Raw genomic sequence first — 16,020 nt, 5'->3', positions numbered from 1 at the left:
AATTAAAATTAGAACTGGAGCATCCCAAGTAAGAATTTTAGATTATGGCTGAATCACAATGATGAGAAAACCTTGAAAAAAAGAAGACCAAAACCCAAAAACCAACAAAAAAAACCCACAAAAAACCCCCCAAAAAACAAAAAAAAACAAACCAAACCAAACCAAAACAAACCCCAAAAACCTACTAATTTAAGATTTCAAACTTCCATAAGCACAGGAATTTTCCCTGGAATTCTGAATAAATTGGATACTCAGACGTGCAGGGCCACTGGTGGTGATCCTGATCCCTGTGTTCCCTGGGGAGCAGCGCTAAGGAAAAGGTCCTTGGGAAGCTGTTTTTGATATTTTTGGGTAAAAGCCACCCACAGGGGCTTTGGGAAGTTGTTTTTGATAGTTTTGGGTAAAAGCTGCCCTCAGGGGCCTTGGAGGAAGGTTCTGGAGGTTCGTGGTCTGGGCACGTCGGTGTGCTGTGGCCCTCAGTAATGGATTTGGGAGGTGACCCATGAAATTGGCCAGGAAACCTTTATGGCAGGGTAAATGTGAGCTCTGATGAGATGAAATTAAGAAAATGAGGTTTAAACAAGAGGTGTATGGTGCTGGCCAGCTGAGCCCCAACATTTCTCGTTCCTTAAATTAATGGGGCATTTGTACTTTCAGGGTCAGTGCAGCTGGAATTGGATCATCTCCCGTTCTGGTTTTGTTCCCTTTTTCACTGCTGGATTATTGCTTCTGTTTGCTCCTTTTATTTGGATTATTTTTGGTGTGAACACTTCCAGCTGCTGTGCTACAATTAGCCCAGTGAAGCAATTAACTACAATTAACATGGAACTATAATGAAGCAGGAGAAAAGAGACTTTTATAAAGAGCCTGATATCATAACCCTCACAAGAGAGCTGTCACCCACATACTGGGCATACTGGTGTTACTGGGAGCTCCAAACTTCCACCCTCCCACCTTAGTGTGCAGCTGGGATCCCATGGAAACCTCTTCCCATCATCCAGGAATGGATTTTTTTCCCCAGGGAAAAGGATTTCAGAGCTGGAGGAGTTTCCTAAGCTGTGGTGTGGTCTCAAGCTGTTGAAAGTGTTATCTCACCTCCTCTCTCTTTCAGCTGGGGGAAAAAAAAACTTCTGTTTTCTGCTGAGTGCCAGAAATCCTTTAAAGTCTTCTGCTGGAACCCAGTGATTTGGAATATTACATAGGGAGAGTTATTCCAGCTTTTCTGGATGCAAGAAGTGAAAAGAGTTGGGAAAATCTCAAAGGGTTTTTAGCAGAGATTGTTTTCAGCAGCTTCTTTCCTTCCTAGTAAATACCTCTTGCCTAAACCATTAAAATTTAGTGAAGAAGGTGAAGAATTCACACAATAAATGAGTTTTTACTTGATTAAACCCTCCCAAAAAGCACCTGCTGCTGTTTTCCTGCTCCTTCCTGCACCTCCCAAAGCCAAACAAAGGGAACAGGCACAATAAGGAAGAAAAGTGCTTTGCATGGATCCCACCATGGGAGGGCAATGGAAATCCGGAACAAAGTCCTCTCCAGGTTCTGTTTGCCAAATGAAATGTTTAAAGAGCAATATTCCATCAGGTGTGTGCTTCTGGAGATAGCAGCTCCAACCTTTACATTCCTGGAAAAAACTTCTCCTTGTGCTCTGAAAGCTGAGTTTGAGGTAATGGGGAAAAATCCACTTTTTAAGGCATTAAAAATGATTTTTAAGGAGCAGAACTGATGAGGAGGTGCCCTGGCACTCGCACCATCATATTTGCTAGATGAGCAGAATCTTTGTAGATAGAATTTAAACCCACTTGGAGATAGAATTTATACCAACTTGCTAAGTAAATATTCCCACTTTTCAGCTCCAACGTTGGGATTATAACTTTGACTCTATTTTGCAGACACTTTGGAGAGGAATTGTCACAGGGTTTTTCATTTTTCATCCCCTCCAGTGCTGTGTTCCTTACTCAGGGTGTGATTACAGCTCGGCACCTCGTGTTTGCAGGTTCCCAACTGTGATAAACTGTCAGGACAGCTCCTGTTGGAGCCCAAAGCTCCCAGCTCAGCCCTCAGCACACTCAGGTATTTGTTAATGCCTTAATTTGAAGGAGATCAGAGCAGGTTTGGTTTTTTTTTTTCCTCCAGAAACAGGAGAGTTCTTTGGCTGGAGTTCACCCCAGATCCACTTAAAAGATTCTCAAGCCTCACCCCAAAACCTTCACCACAAAATAATCCTTCAGCCACAGTGCCAGCCTGGCCCACACACATCCAGAGTATTTATGAATGAGTGGAAAGCACAGAAGAGCTGAGTCATGCAGCCAGAGGTCGTTACTGAAGAACAAAATTTTATTCTTTTTTGGCTGAAAAAACTGCATACACATGTTCAGATCTGAGCAACCTTCACCACATGTCTTCGTTTCCAAACAAATTTGTGCTCTGAAGCATGCAGGAGCCCACTGCAGCTTGAGAAAGAAGTTAAGAGGGTTTTCTTTTTAATCTAGAACTGTGCAAACATCATTTGAAAGCTATTTACATTTTGCACTCTCACTTCTACTAACAGGAGCATCAGCTGGTAGAGATGTGCAGAGTGCAGCTGTAATTTATGATTTGGCACCCACGTTTGATTTGTGTGCAGTGAAAACCAAACAAACCTCCCACTGTTCCAAAACCTACCTACAGGCAATGGCAATAAATCTGATTTCTTCTTTGTGAAGGAAATCTCTTTAAGCCTTCCCTGCAGGTATTAAAATATTGTTTCCACTCTGGAGCCTCTTCCCCTGGTGCTGATTTGCACTTTGCTGCCTTGGTGAGTGGGAGCAGCAAGAAAAGATTTTGATTTTCACCAGAGAGGGCAGGAGGGCACTGAGACAGAGCAGGGCTGCTTCTTCCTGTCATCCTCACTAAACTGCAAGATGAGATGGAGAATTTTTTTCCAAAAAGAAAATATTTTAGACCATCTGAACTCAGATGCAGAAACTTAGATGTGAAAAAAGCTGGATTTAAGTTCATCCTCCTGTTGCCTTCTCTTCCAAGTTCCTCTCCCATCCATTGAAGCCTGGAAGTCACCAACCAGCCAGCCAGGAGCTCCAATCCTGCTGGAGATCCTCATTTTTTATCTCCTATAACTTGGCCCCTGGATTGTGTTGGTAGAACTTTGGGTGTGAGGAGCCACCAAAACAGCCTCTGCCAGAGCAGGTGGATGCAGCTCATTTCCAAAGAAATCAGAAACTTTACAGATTAAAAGAATATTTAATGGAAATTACACGTCTAGGAAAGATTTCCCTCTTGGGTGATGCATTTATGCATTCATTGTTCCCGGCTCCACTTGGAAAAGAGAATGGCTGAGCAAGAATTAAACAGGAAATAGGGTTTGCCTTCACTGTTCATTGTTAAATGTGCTTTTTGGCATTTGAAACAATCTATAAATGCAGGCTAAAAGCATCTATTTAGAGAAAATAGAATGATAAGAAAGTGTTCAAGGCTTTACAGAGGGATTCTGTTATTTTGGGGTTTAAGGACGTTCCAAGCAGATCAGTCCATAGGGAATTCATCAGATTTCCCTGCTGGAAAACCTCCCAATGTCCCATTTTCTTCTACCCTTGTGCTGCCTAAAATGCCAGAACACAGAGGCTTGGACACCTCACACCCCTCCAGTCTGGTGCTCACAGTGAGTTTGGGGCAGCAGAACTTGGCTGTTCCTCAAAGCAACAAACCCTAAAGCAGCACTGGGAAAGAGCCTGGCTGAGCAAGGATGGAATAGGGAACGGGGTTTGCTGCTGGAGGTGGGACCTGCGTGGATCCTGTGCCCTTCCAGGACCTGGAGCTGTGTGGATCCTGTGCCCTTCCAGGACCTGGAGCTGTGTGGATCCTGTGCCCTTCCAGGAGCTGGAGCTGCGTGGATCCTGTGTCATTCCAGGAGCTGGAGCTGCATGGATCCTGTGTCATTCCAGGAGCTGGAGCTGCGTGGATCCTGTGTCATTCCAGGAGCTGGAGCTGCGTGGATCCTGTGCCCTTCCAGGACCTGGAGCTGCATGGATCCTGTGTCATTCCAGGAGCTGGAGCTGCGTGGATCCTGTATCATTCCAGTACCTGGAGCTGCGTGGATCCTGTGCTGTTCCAGGAGCTGGAACTGTGTGGATCCTGTGCCCTTCCAGGACCTGGAGCTGCGTGGATCCTGTGCCCTTCCAGGACCTGGAGCTGCATGGATCCTGTGTCATTCCAGGACCTGGAGCTCCATGGATCCTGTGCCGTTCCAGGAGCTGGAGCTGCGTGGATCCTGTGCCCTTCCAGGAGCTGGAGCTGTGTGGATCCTGTGCCTTTCCAGGACCTGGAGCTCTGTGGATCCTGTGCCCTTCCAGGACCTGGAGCTCCGTGGATCCTGTGCCCTTCCAGGACCTGGAGCTCTGTGGATCCTGTGTCATTCCAGGATCTGGGTGCCATTCCCAGAGCGTTTATGGAAGAGGGGCCGTGCTGGGTGACTCTCTCCGCTCTCCAAGCCCGGAGGGGAAGCAGGCAGGGTTGTCCTAAGGGCCAAACTTCAGCAGGATCAGCATTTCACAGAGCTGCTGGGCCCTGCTGGGCCCGGCTCAGTTCAGCACGGCGCTCTCGGCCTGAGGCCCGAAAATCTGGGAGAAGAATTGCAGGGCCAGGCGGATGTGGATGGGCACGAAGACGTAGGCTGTGTACACCACCATGGCCAGCACGGTGACGGTGATGGTGTGGAACATGGACTGCTCCCAGGGCTCCAGCACGTAGCTGCAGGTCACCAGCTGGTACTGGTAGTACAACCAGTACAGGTAGTCCTTCACCCTCTTCACGTCCATCTTCAGCTCTGGGGGGTTGGAGAGCACCTGGAATGACAGGGAAATAGGGATTACAGTGGGAGTACAGCCAGTACAGGTTCACCCTCTTCACATCCATCTTCAGCTCTGGAGGGGTTGGAGAGCACCTGGAATGACAGGGAAATATGGATTACAGTGGTAGTACAGCCAGTACAGGGAGTCCTTCACCCTCTTCACGTCCATCTTCAGCTCTGGGGGGGTTGGAATTACAGGGAAATATGGATTACAGTGGGAGTACAGCCAGTACAGGGAGTCCTTTGTCACTGTAGGACACGTGAAAGCACAATGTGAGCTGCTGCTATTGCAAGGTGAAAAAGAGAGTTTATTTTCTGACTCCAGCATTTGTACTTTTCCAAAGGTGACAGTGGATTGGAGAGTGAAGGTGCCACCTCTCCAATGACATTGGACAAACTACCAATACATCAAGTTTCTCCACCCCTATGAAGGAATGTAAACAATAGGTTGTTTATAGAAAGTTGTGTGAGAAAGTTCTCCAACAGAATGTAAACTCAGAAGGCTTTAGAAAATCTTAAGAATCAGGGCGACAGTCCTTCGCCCTCTTCACGTCCATCTTCAGCTCCAGGGGGTTGGAGAGCACGTGGAATGGCAGGGAAATGGGGATTACAGCTGGGCTATCCTGTGGAACTGCTACACAATCTCGTTTTCTGAGGTGGCAGTGCCACCAGCTCTCCTGGATCAAAGGGAACTCTTGGCTTCTGCAGCTGCTGGGCATTCCCACTTCCCAGAAAAGCTGTGCCTGATCCATCCCTGCAAGTGTCCAAGGTCATGTTGGAGCAAGCTGGGATAATGGAAGGTGTCCCTGCCCATGGTAGGTGTGGGACTGGAGGATTGAACTCCTTTCCAACCCAAACCTTCCTGTGAGTCTATCAATTCCCACATTCCAAGTGTGTTTTCCTATTCATTCCCTGTGGAGATCAGGGAAATAGGCATTTAAAAGGAAAGGTTTTGGGCCAGCTTCCAGAAATGTTCCATAAATTCCAGAAATGTTCCATAAATTCCATAACTGTTCCATCAGTTCCAGAAAAGTTCCATAAATTCTATGTATGCCCCAGAATAAAGATAAGATTAAAACAATTGCCCTGTAACAACTCCTCTGCTTACTTTTGATAATCATTTTTATTGCTCTGCAGTTGTTGGGAATAAAGAAAAGCCAAGTTACGAAAGAGAGAGGGAGAAAAAAGTAATCGCTGATTGCAGAAGGATTTTTTTTTTTTGCAGCTTCTTTCAAAGAAATGAAAAATTTTAGAGATTAAAAGAATATTTAATGGAAATTTAATACAAGTCTAGGAAAGATTTCCCTCTTGGGTGATGCCTTTATGCATTCATTATTCCCGGCTCCACTTGGAAAAGGGAATGGCTGAGCAAGAATTAAACAGGAAATAGGGTTTGCCTTCACTGTTCATTGTTAAATGTGCTTTTTGGCATTTGAAACAATCTCTAAATGCAGGCTAAAAGCATCTATTTAGAGAAAATAGAATGATAAGAAAGTGTTCAAGGCTTTACAGAGGGATTCTGTTATTTTGGGGTTTAAGGACGTTCCAAGCAGATCAGTCCATAGGGAATTCATCAGATTTCCCTGCTGGAAAACCTCCCAATGTCCCATTTTCTTCTACCCTCGTGCTGCCTAAAATACCAGAACAAAGAGGCTTGGACACCTCCCACCCCTCCAGTCTGGTGCTCACAGTGAGTTTGGGGCAGCAGAACTTGGCTGTCCCTCAAAGCAACAAACCCTAAAGCAGCACTGGGAAATTTGCAGCCTGGGATTAAAATAAGGATGGGCCACTGATACAGGTCAAAAATATTCCAATATTCAGTGTTTTCCTGCTCTGTTCTGGGGGGATGTGGGATTTACTAAAGGGAAGTTTTCCCCACTAATCCCAAAGCGTTTCCTTCACTTCCATCTTCCGGTATTGCCTAGAAAGAAAGTTTGTACAGTGATTTTGGGGGACAGATGAACATTTTAAATGCAGCAGTGGCTGTGTCTGTGACCAGCTTTTCTTGCAGGGGTTCAGGCTGGGGAGAAAGGCACCACTGCTCTCTGGCCAGCCATGAATGGAAGCAGAACTCCAGAGAGTTCTGGAGTTCCAAGGCCTTAAAACCTTGGAAATATTGCAGAGCCTTCAATGAAAGTGACCCAGCTGGGACTCCCTGGGAGCCAAAAGTGTCTCTGTGAAGATTTTCTGCAAAAAAAAAAAAATCAGCATTTTCCACTGAGGGGGTGAAGCCCTTTCCTGTAGAATGGGGAGGAGGAGGAGGAGGAGAAGAAGGAGGAGAAGGAGAAGGAGAAGGAGAAGGAGAAGGAGAAGGAGAAGGAGAAGGAGAAGGAGAAGGAGAAGGAGAAGGAGAAGGAGAAGGAGAAGGAGAAGGAGAAGGAGAAGGAGAAGAAGATGATGAGGAAGAATAAGAATAAGAAGAAGAAGAAGAAGAAGAAGAAGAAGAAGAAGAAGAAGAAGAAGAAGAAGAAGAAGAAGAAGAAGAAGAAGAAGGTGAGGAAGAAGAGGAAGAAGAAGAGGAGAAGAGGAAGAAGAGGAAGAAGAGGAAGAAGAGGAAGAAGAGGAAGAAGAGGAAGAAGAGGAAGAAGAGGAAGAAGAGGAAGAAGAGGAAGAAGAGGAAGAGGAAGAAGGGCCCCCACACTCCCAGGATTATGGGATTACACTGGGGTTCAGGCTGTGCTGTTAAACTCATCCCTGCTGACCCCAAGGCCTGCCCGGAGGAGCTGCAAGGCTGGAGCACTGCTGGGGGTGTCTGAGGGACCAGAGCTGCTGCATCTCCACCCAGAGCTGGATAAGGACTGCCACAATCAGGAAAAACATCCCCGAGGCTGATTTTAGATATTCCAGGCTGCAGCCTCACCATTACCCCTTGGAGAGCCACATGAATAAAGGATGAGGCAGTTAAAATGATGAGCAGCCCTTTGAGTTTAACCAAAGCCCTTGGCACCTTTTTTTCCAGCCTGGGGATTGCATTTCCTTGCAGCAGCCTGGCTTTCTTTGGTTCTCCCAGCTGCCAGTGCAGGCAGTAATTCCATCCCCAGGCACTCTGGAATTCCAGGAGGAACAGGAGCTGCCTTCCTGCTCTGTGGTCTCCTAATGAATGCTGGAGGTTGGGCTAAGTAAAAGGCAAAAGCAAATTGCAGTCTGTGCCCTCACCACTGACACACTTCCCCTGCACTTCCTGCAGCCCAGAGCTGTGCAGGGAAAACACAGCTCCAGCTGCATCACTGATAAAGGAAAACACAGGAGGGGAAAGGAAAAAAAACCCAAAAACATTTTAAAGCAGCTGCTGAGGCAATGAGACACAAGGCTCCCCAGTGGCACGGTCACACAGATCCCTCGGGAAGGGACAATTTCCATCCCTCTGGGCACATTATGAGGAGTAAGGAGGAGCCCCAAACCCCACATCTCCAGAGGTCTGTGGCAGCTTTACCACCCAAATTAATTGTAGCAGCAATCATAGGGAATAGCAGATTACTAGGCAAACTAAATCTAAAAATCTGGAGGCTAAAAATCTGTATTTTAAACAGGATTTGTTCTAGAGAGGCTTCACTTCCATGTCTGTGTTTTATTCTATTCCAGCTGGCACTCCCAATTGAAAGGACCCCGAGTTATTCACTCATCACTTCCCACTATTCCAGAGATCATTTGTTTTTATGCAATTTTAACTCAACATTCATTTGTCTACAAATTTGGATTGAAACATTCAGTGGTGTTGGGGCCACGGGACTGTTACAGCCAGCTATGAGTGAAATGAAGAGAATTCAGCTCCTGTTAGGCAATATTCAGATTATTTTCAACATTGCACCTCCAAGAGAGAAAAAAAAATTGCAAGAAGAGAAACCTGTAAAGCAGCTTTTAGTGTTTTAAGTGGCTGCCTGATTTTCTTGCTTGTTGACACATGTCTCTGATTAGGGCAGCTGAAAAGATAAATCATCATCCAAATATCAAGGTGTCATTTCAGAGCATGCCTAATCTCCCAAATTTCTTTATTAATGACCTTATCTTCCAGAGGCAGAGCTAGTTGGGAGTTAGAAGATGCCAGTGTTAGGTGCTTTAATATGTAATTTCTGCTTTGAGCAGCTGGGATTTGGGGAATTTTGGTCACATTTTCAATCTGACCTGTGGCCGGACAGCTCCTGCTGGGAAATTCCTGTGGGAAGAAACATTCTTGCAGGGGAACTGGGAGAGACTGGTTTCCCAAGAATGCTTGAAAAACACTTGATGCCCTCAGCAGGATGGGTTGGTCGAGTTACACATCCAGAGAAAAAGAGTTTCCAGCATATATTCAGGAAAAGTTCACCTGGAGTGGGGAAAAGCAAAGCCTGGAGCTGGAGATGGCCTCATGATCATTCAACAGGTGATCTCTGCTGCTTTAAATGGAAAGTAGGGACGAGGTGAGAAATAAAAGCAGCAAACATTCAATCCATCCCCAAAATACAAATATTTAATTGGCCAAAAATGGCCATTTGCTGAATAATTGCCGGGATAGCCCAGCAGCAAGAGTGGATGGGGTTTGCAGCATCCTTAAATAAAAATTCCCTCAGGATTTTTTATTTAAGCTCCCTCTCATGCTGGATCTTAAATAAAATCCTTCCACGAGTCCCTGAGGGGGTTCCAGCCCCACCAGCCCTGAGCACCCACATGTAGGCAGGTGTAAGCAGGCAAAGTGCCAGACTGAATTTAAAGTTGTCTGATCTGCAAATAATTTTGGATATTAGGAGCTAAATGGGCAAATCCCAGAATTTCCTGGGATCACCACTTCAGTCTGTTCTGGGAATTCCAAATCCCAGAATTTCCTGGGATCACCACCGCAGCCCGTTCTGGGAATTCCAAATCCCAGAATTTCCTGGGATCACCACTTCAGCCTGTTCTGGGAAATCCAAATCCCTCAGCCCATTCTGGGAATTCCACATCCCAAAACTTACTGGGATCACCACCGCAGCCCGTTCTGGGAAATCCAAATCCCAGAATTTCCTGGGATCATCACCTCAGCCTGTTCTGGGAATTCCAAATCCCAGAATTTCCTGGGATCATCACCTCAGCCTGTTCTGGGAAATCCAAATCCCAGAATTTCCTGGGATCATCACCTCAGCCTGTTCTGGGAATTCCAAACCCCAGAATTTCCTGGGATCACCACCTCAGCATGTCCCAGGGCATCCAAATCCCAGAATTTCCTGGGATCATCACCTCAGCCTGTTCTGGGAAATCCAAATCCCAGAATTTCCTGGGATCACCACTTCAGCCTGTTCTGGGAAATCCAAATCCCAGAATTTCCTGGGATCACCACCTCCAGCTTTTCCTCCCAGGGAGGAAATTCCAGCAGCAACAATCCCAGCACAGCTCCCACTGCGGACAAGAAGCACCTCAAAAACCACCTTGACTGGCAGATTTGAATAAATAAATCTCCCTGGAATTCTGGAGTGCACAGCACAGCCTGTGGGGTTTGCTGGAAAAAAATATATATATTGTCACCCTGTTCTTTTGAGAGTTTTAAAGTTCTTCTAAAAGTTCCTATGCCTTCTGATATTAACATATTTTAACAGAGTTTTCTCACACATGTTCATGTAAATAATGATTGTTTTGCATTCTTTGTGGGTGGAGAGAATTGATGGACTGTTGGTTTGACCAGTGTGGTTGGAGAGGTGGCAGTTTCACCCTCCAATCCACTGTCACTTTTGCTATTGTATACATAGTAAAGTCAGAAAATAAAGTTTACTTTTTTGAGTTCTTTTTCTTTCCTTTTAGCCTGCTTCTGTGAGTTATTTCGTGTCACAGTGTGACAGTATGTATCTTCCAGGAGTGGAAGGGGTAAGGCTTGAAGACAAGGCTACACCTGGAAAACCACCTTGTCTTGCAGATTTGGATAAACAACCACCCCTGGAATTCTGGAGTGCGCAGCAGAGTAAAGCAATCCCGGTTTCTCTCCCTCAGCACCCTTGGCCATCCATCAGAGAGCTCCAGGAAATGCAAATCCCTTCCACATGTCCTGTGCAACGCCAGGATGAGGGTCTGAGCTGGGGAAATGTTGGTGCTGCACATGACTCAGCCATTCTGAGGCTGAATTCCAAGAATCCAAGTTCCCAGAATTTGGAATTCACCCACACGTGGGTGAGCATGGCTTGGCTGAGCCTGTGGGCTTTGCTGGGAAAAAAAAAAAGAATCTTCCACGAGTGGAAGGGGTAAAGAAGAGAGAGCAATGGTGTTTCCAGCCCTATTTCTGTTTTACCCACCTCAGGAGAGGGAATTCCAGCATCTTCCAAATCTTTAACCCCAACTTCCTCCCTGCTGGCCTCAGTGGCAGCACACAGGTGCTATTTTGGTTCTTTCAAATGCCACATAATGCACACAAAGCCCAGGAGATTTCTCTGTCCAGGAAGATTTCCTGTTACCCCAGGAACCTCAACCCCCTCGTGGAGTGGCAGTGCCACACCTGCACAAAGTCTGAGCCGACTTCCTCGTCCCCACCTGGACCCTGATCTGTGTTTCTGCTCCTCCTGCTGCAATTCTGGACTCCCAAAACAGGATTTGGTGCTGGAATTCAGCTCCTTCTCTGCCTGGATTCTGGAGCAGAGGATTCTGTCAGCCTCCCTTGCCAGCTGCATGGGACAACACCCAGAGCGCTGCTGGATTTTCTCCTTCAGTTAAGCTGAGTGCACAGATGGGGTTTATGATGACCTACAACCATATGGAAAACTCCTTTCCAATGAGATCCACCAATTTTTGACCCTCAGGAAAGCAGAGGTTGCTCTGCAGCACCCACAGGGGTCTCCTTTGGAGAGAAGCTTCTGAGCATTCAATGGCAGCACAGCAGTTGGAAGCAGTTAAATTTGGGCTGATTTCGTGCCTTACCTACCCCCTGACAGGCTGCTCCCAGCAAAGGCACAGCTCGAAATAAGCCCTGACTTTGCAGCCTGGCTGATTTATCAGTGCTCAATCCCCTCCTTACTCAGGAACAGAAAAAGGAGAAGATGCAGCTTCTCTGTAACAACATTCCTGGAGCAGCTCTGTCCCATTTTCTTCCAAGGCTAAATTAATTTTTCAACAATTTTCCTGCTCTTCCCTCCCCTGAAGTTTCTTCAGTTGTTTCCTTACATAACCAGCTGCTCCTTGCAGTTTAGGCACAGATCTCTTCCTTTCCAGCTTTCCTGGGCATGGTTTGGGCTCTGGCTCGTCCCCCTGTGCCAGGATTTGTACCTTGGGGCAGAGCAGGAGAGAAGCTCTGCCAGAGAAGATGGGAAAATGGCAAATTGAATCCCAGGAGAAGGGAAACCTTCCCCTCTATTTTAAGTATAATTTAGGGACGTGGTTTTGAGCAGAACTATTCCCAACCAAACCCCCAAATTTAGGAATAAAGGCCAGCACCAGGTTTAAATTGCCAGCACTTAAAAATTGAGAGTTCTTAAAGAGCTGCACCAGGAATATCTCAGAGGGGTTTTCATTTGCTGCTGGTGACAAACCTCAGTTCCTTGTGAGATTTGGGACATCATCTACATCCTTCAAAGGCTTCCAAGTTCAGGAGGTTGTGTAAACACATCAATCTACCAACACAACAACTGAGATGTCTGGGCTCTAAAATGAGATCTGCTTTCAGTTGTAGCCCTTATTTTATTCAGACTTCTTTGCTTTGCTCTGAGTCATTTCCGAGGCAGCTGAAAGTAACAGCTTGGGTTGTGTGCAACGTGAGGAGGTGAATATTGTCACAGCTATGACAGGTATTAGTGGAAAATGAGACCAAACTCTTGTGCAAGTGCATCTCCCCTGAGATCTCATCAAAGGAAGCAGAGTTGCACCACTCCAGTCACTGCTCTGAGAGAGGAAAAGCAAAAATGGACTGAGGTTCTTGCAACAGATAAGAAATAAAAGGGGAGATGCACTTTTTTCACAGATTTAACCCCATCTATGCAGTGAGGAACAGCTTCCTCGCTGTGAGCAAACAGGTTTGGACACACAAAGCTGTTGATATCCATAAAACAAATGAAAAGCTCCATAAAAGGTGGCTTGGCAGGACCCAGAGCAGAGCCCTGGCTGCCTCCTGTGGGTGCAGCTCTGTGGGTGCTTTTTGGGCACAGAGGGGTGGCACAAGCATTGCCATGGGCCCAGGCTGCTCCCCAGACAGCTTTTCAACATCTCCCATTCCAGCTGGAATCTTGGAATAACGTCCATGCTCCATGCACAGCTTCCCTGCTTCTCCCCACTAAACCTGCACCAGAAATCACTCCAAGCACTCACAGAATTGCAGTTATTTGTACCATACTCGTGATATTCATCAGAGAAAGAAAACCCAGCATCCCAATTCCTAAAGCATTAAAATCCACATTAAAATCCCCCAAAGAGCCTTGTGCTGACTAAGCAGAACCTAAGCATTTATTGCAGGGATTCTCCTCCATATTATCCAGGGTTTATCCAACAGGGAAGGCAGGACTTGCACCTGCTTCCCACTGAAGGCAGCCACCAGCAACTCGGAGAAAACCAGAGAGGAAAAACCCTCCAGCGATGAGCGGCGTGTGCAGCACAGCCACCTTCCTTCCCTCCTCCATCCCCCCGCCCAGCGCGACCTTCCCATTCCCGGCTGTTTGACTGTTTTTAGGGAATCCCTAAGGCAAACCATCTTCCTGCCACCTGGGAATAAATCCCCGACTGCAGGGCTGCAGCAACAAGTCACAGAATCGCGGCACGGTCTGGCTTAGAAGGGACCTTGAAGCTGATCTCATTGCACCCCTGCCGCGGGTAGGGGCGCCCCAAAACCCGAAGCGCTCGCTGGAGGCTGCAGGTGCGGCAGGAACACCTCCGGCTCCCTTGAGGGAGGCACAGAGCGGCAGCCCCGGGGTTCTGCGGCTGCCAGCCCCGCTCCCGGGCCTTCCCCCCGCTCCTTACCGAGCCGCCGGGGGGGACTCGCCCTGGCAGCGGCCCCTGCCTGGGGGATGCTCCGGGACGCGGCTCCGCAGCGATGTCCTTGGGCGAGGCGAGCTGAGCGGGGAATGAGCGCCGGTACCGGGAACACCGGGATGCTGGAATACCGGGATGCACAACACCGGGATGCTGGAATGCCGGAACACCGGGATGCTGGAACACCGGGATGCTGGAATGCCGGGCTGCTGGAACACCGGGATGCTGGAATGCTGGGCTGCAGAACACCGGGATGCTGGAATGCCGGGATGCACAACACCGGGATGCAGAACACCGGGATGCTGGAATGCCGGGATGCAGAACACCGGGATGCAGAGCACCGGGATGCAGAGCACCGGGCTGCAGAACACCGGGCTGCAGAGCACCGGGATGCAGAACACCGGGCTGCGGGAATACCGGGATGCACAACACCAGGCTGCGGGAACACCGGGCTGCAGAACACCGGGATGCACAACACCGGGATGCAGAGCACCGGGCTGCGGGAATACCGGGATGCACAACACCGGGATGCACAACACCGGGCTGCACAACACCGGGATGCAGAACACCGGGATGCAGAACACCGGGCTGCAGCGCACCGCGGCTCCGCGCCTCCCTCACCTCCGCTCCGCGCACCGCAGCTCCCCAGCCCGGCGCTGCCCGTGCTTAAATCCCCACCTTTCGCCCTTCCTCCCTCCCTCCCTCCTCCTCCTTCCCTCCTCCCCGTTCCTCACCTCCCGCCCGCTCTCTCCGCGGCCCCGGGCCGGTCCCTGCGCCCCGCCCGCTGCCGCAGCCGCTGCGGGAGGAGGAGCGGCGGAGCCGGGCCGGGGAAAACCCGTGGGATGGAGCCGGCTGGCACCTCCGGCACGCCAGCTGTGTCCCTGGATCTCCGTCTTTCCCTGGATCTCCGTCTTTCCCTGGCTTTTCCCGGCGCTGGCGTCATGCGCTGCGAGATGCGCCAGAGCTGCCCCGCACAGAGCGGCTTCTTATCGCATCCCTCTGTCGCGACATACAGACTTTACAGCGCACCCTCCATCGCGACAGACAGCCCTGCAGCGCGGTTATCCTGCCAAGGATGCCCGCAGCTCCCTGCGAGCATCCCGGCTCCAAGCGGATGAGTGGGAAGGAGCTGGAGCCGCAGCGCGGTGTTCCAGAGGGAGGAGAGGGGATTTGGGGGGATTTCACACCCAGCAGGTACCCGCAGGTGTCAGGTGAGGGGTTTGCAGAAAGGACAGACAACTCACTAAACCTAATGTGAAATGCCCGGAATAAAGCACGGCCCTGCCAAACACGAGGTTTACCTTTGTGTCGTTTATTCTGTTCCAGAGATTAAAAAAGCTTAATGTCGCTCGCAAACATCTACTTTCGAACCTAGAAATAAAAGTGTCAGAAATGCTTTCCCCCCCCCGATTTTCCCGGATTCCGGGCACATCTCCCTCACTAAACAAAGTCGCTGTTCTGGCACCCACCGGCGCCTTCCGACCACAAAGGAATGCAAACCTTTTCAGGGCCAGATGTAACAGCCGGGGTTAAAGATGTTCTTTTCCTGTTTGAACATATTTTAACGATGCTTTAAAACTGCCCTTTCCGCGGCGAGCACCTTTAAAAGGCGCTTGCACAAACAGGGCTGCGCAGGTGACAAAGGGGCCATCAGGATGTGGCGCTTTCACTCCCAGCCCGGCAGTGCCTCTTTTCTGCCGCTGCTATTTTTATGGATGTTGACTGTGGAACTGATGCTTGCTTAGCCTTTGGTATTAAAACATTCACGTGCGAAATCTCTATTCAAAATTTACAGATGGTTGTGTCCCTTTCTAGCTCGGAGCAGAGCTCTGCCAGTCCTGGAGCTCTGTGTTGTGTCTGAGGTGGTGAAATCCCTGAGTGGGCAGAGCTTGGAATGGCCAGAGGGGTTTTGCCAGTGATGGGTGGGTGGGTGTCATCCAATCCCCTAAAAATCCTGGCAAAAGCATTTTGACTTATCAGGGCACTTGCTCTGATGCCTTGTGCAGGCTGAGCTGGAGCAGAGGCTGGGCAGGGTCACAGAATAAAGCAGGGATTTATTCAAGGATCTCCTCCATGGATCCACCTTGGGCAGCACCAGAGCCCAGCCAGGGCTGCACCCAAGATGACCCAAAATGGCCCCAAAATGCACGAGCGCTCCCGGGGGCTCTCCCTGGGATCAGTTCTGCTCCATTGGCACCTTGGAGTTCATTGTCCCATTCCAGCTTTAGCCCAGGCAGTCCCATCCTGCTTGTTTTTCTCTCTCCAGCCCACGGTGTTTGTGCTCC

At 48.8% G+C, this 16,020-nt stretch overlaps 1 protein-coding gene across 6 annotated transcripts; it reads right to left on the bottom strand.

Moving 5' to 3' along the window:
• Positions 1-2,316: 2,316 nt before the first annotated feature.
• On the bottom strand, positions 2,317-14,493 carry SPTSSB (serine palmitoyltransferase small subunit B). Of its 6 annotated transcripts, none has more exons than XR_012057420.1 (4): positions 13,896-13,927; positions 13,724-13,864; positions 4,081-4,841; positions 2,317-4,012 (listed from the first exon to the last, which is right to left on the bottom strand). XR_012057420.1 is itself a non-coding variant. In XM_072933493.1 (3 exons), exon 3 carries the CDS (start codon positions 4,812-4,814, stop codon positions 4,578-4,580), a length of 237 nt encoding a protein of 78 aa, XP_072789594.1. In that variant the 5' UTR covers positions 4,815-4,841; positions 13,724-13,864; positions 13,936-13,998; the 3' UTR covers positions 2,317-4,577. The 6 variants fall into 6 exon arrangements, 4 of the variants coding, with proteins under 4 accessions (XP_072789594.1, XP_072789595.1, XP_072789593.1 ...); XR_012057421.1 differs by having other exon boundaries at positions 2,317-4,046; positions 4,149-4,841; XM_072933493.1 differs by lacking the exon at positions 13,896-13,927 and adding an exon at positions 13,936-13,998 and having other exon boundaries at positions 2,317-4,841.
• Between the last annotated feature and the right edge of the window lie 1,527 nt (positions 14,494-16,020).

Source organism: Taeniopygia guttata, chromosome 9 (genome assembly GCF_048771995.1).
Source record: "Taeniopygia guttata chromosome 9, bTaeGut7.mat, whole genome shotgun sequence".
NCBI classification, from domain to species: Eukaryota; Metazoa; Chordata; class Aves; order Passeriformes; family Estrildidae; genus Taeniopygia; species Taeniopygia guttata.
The sequence above is the reverse complement of the archived record's forward strand: the minus strand, read 5'-3'. Positions and strand labels throughout refer to the sequence as shown.

Coding starts and splice junctions, on each gene's coding strand:
- SPTSSB (XM_072933495.1), bottom strand. CDS start 4,814: ATGGACGTGAAGAGGGTGAAGGACTACCTGTACTGGTTGTACTACCAG.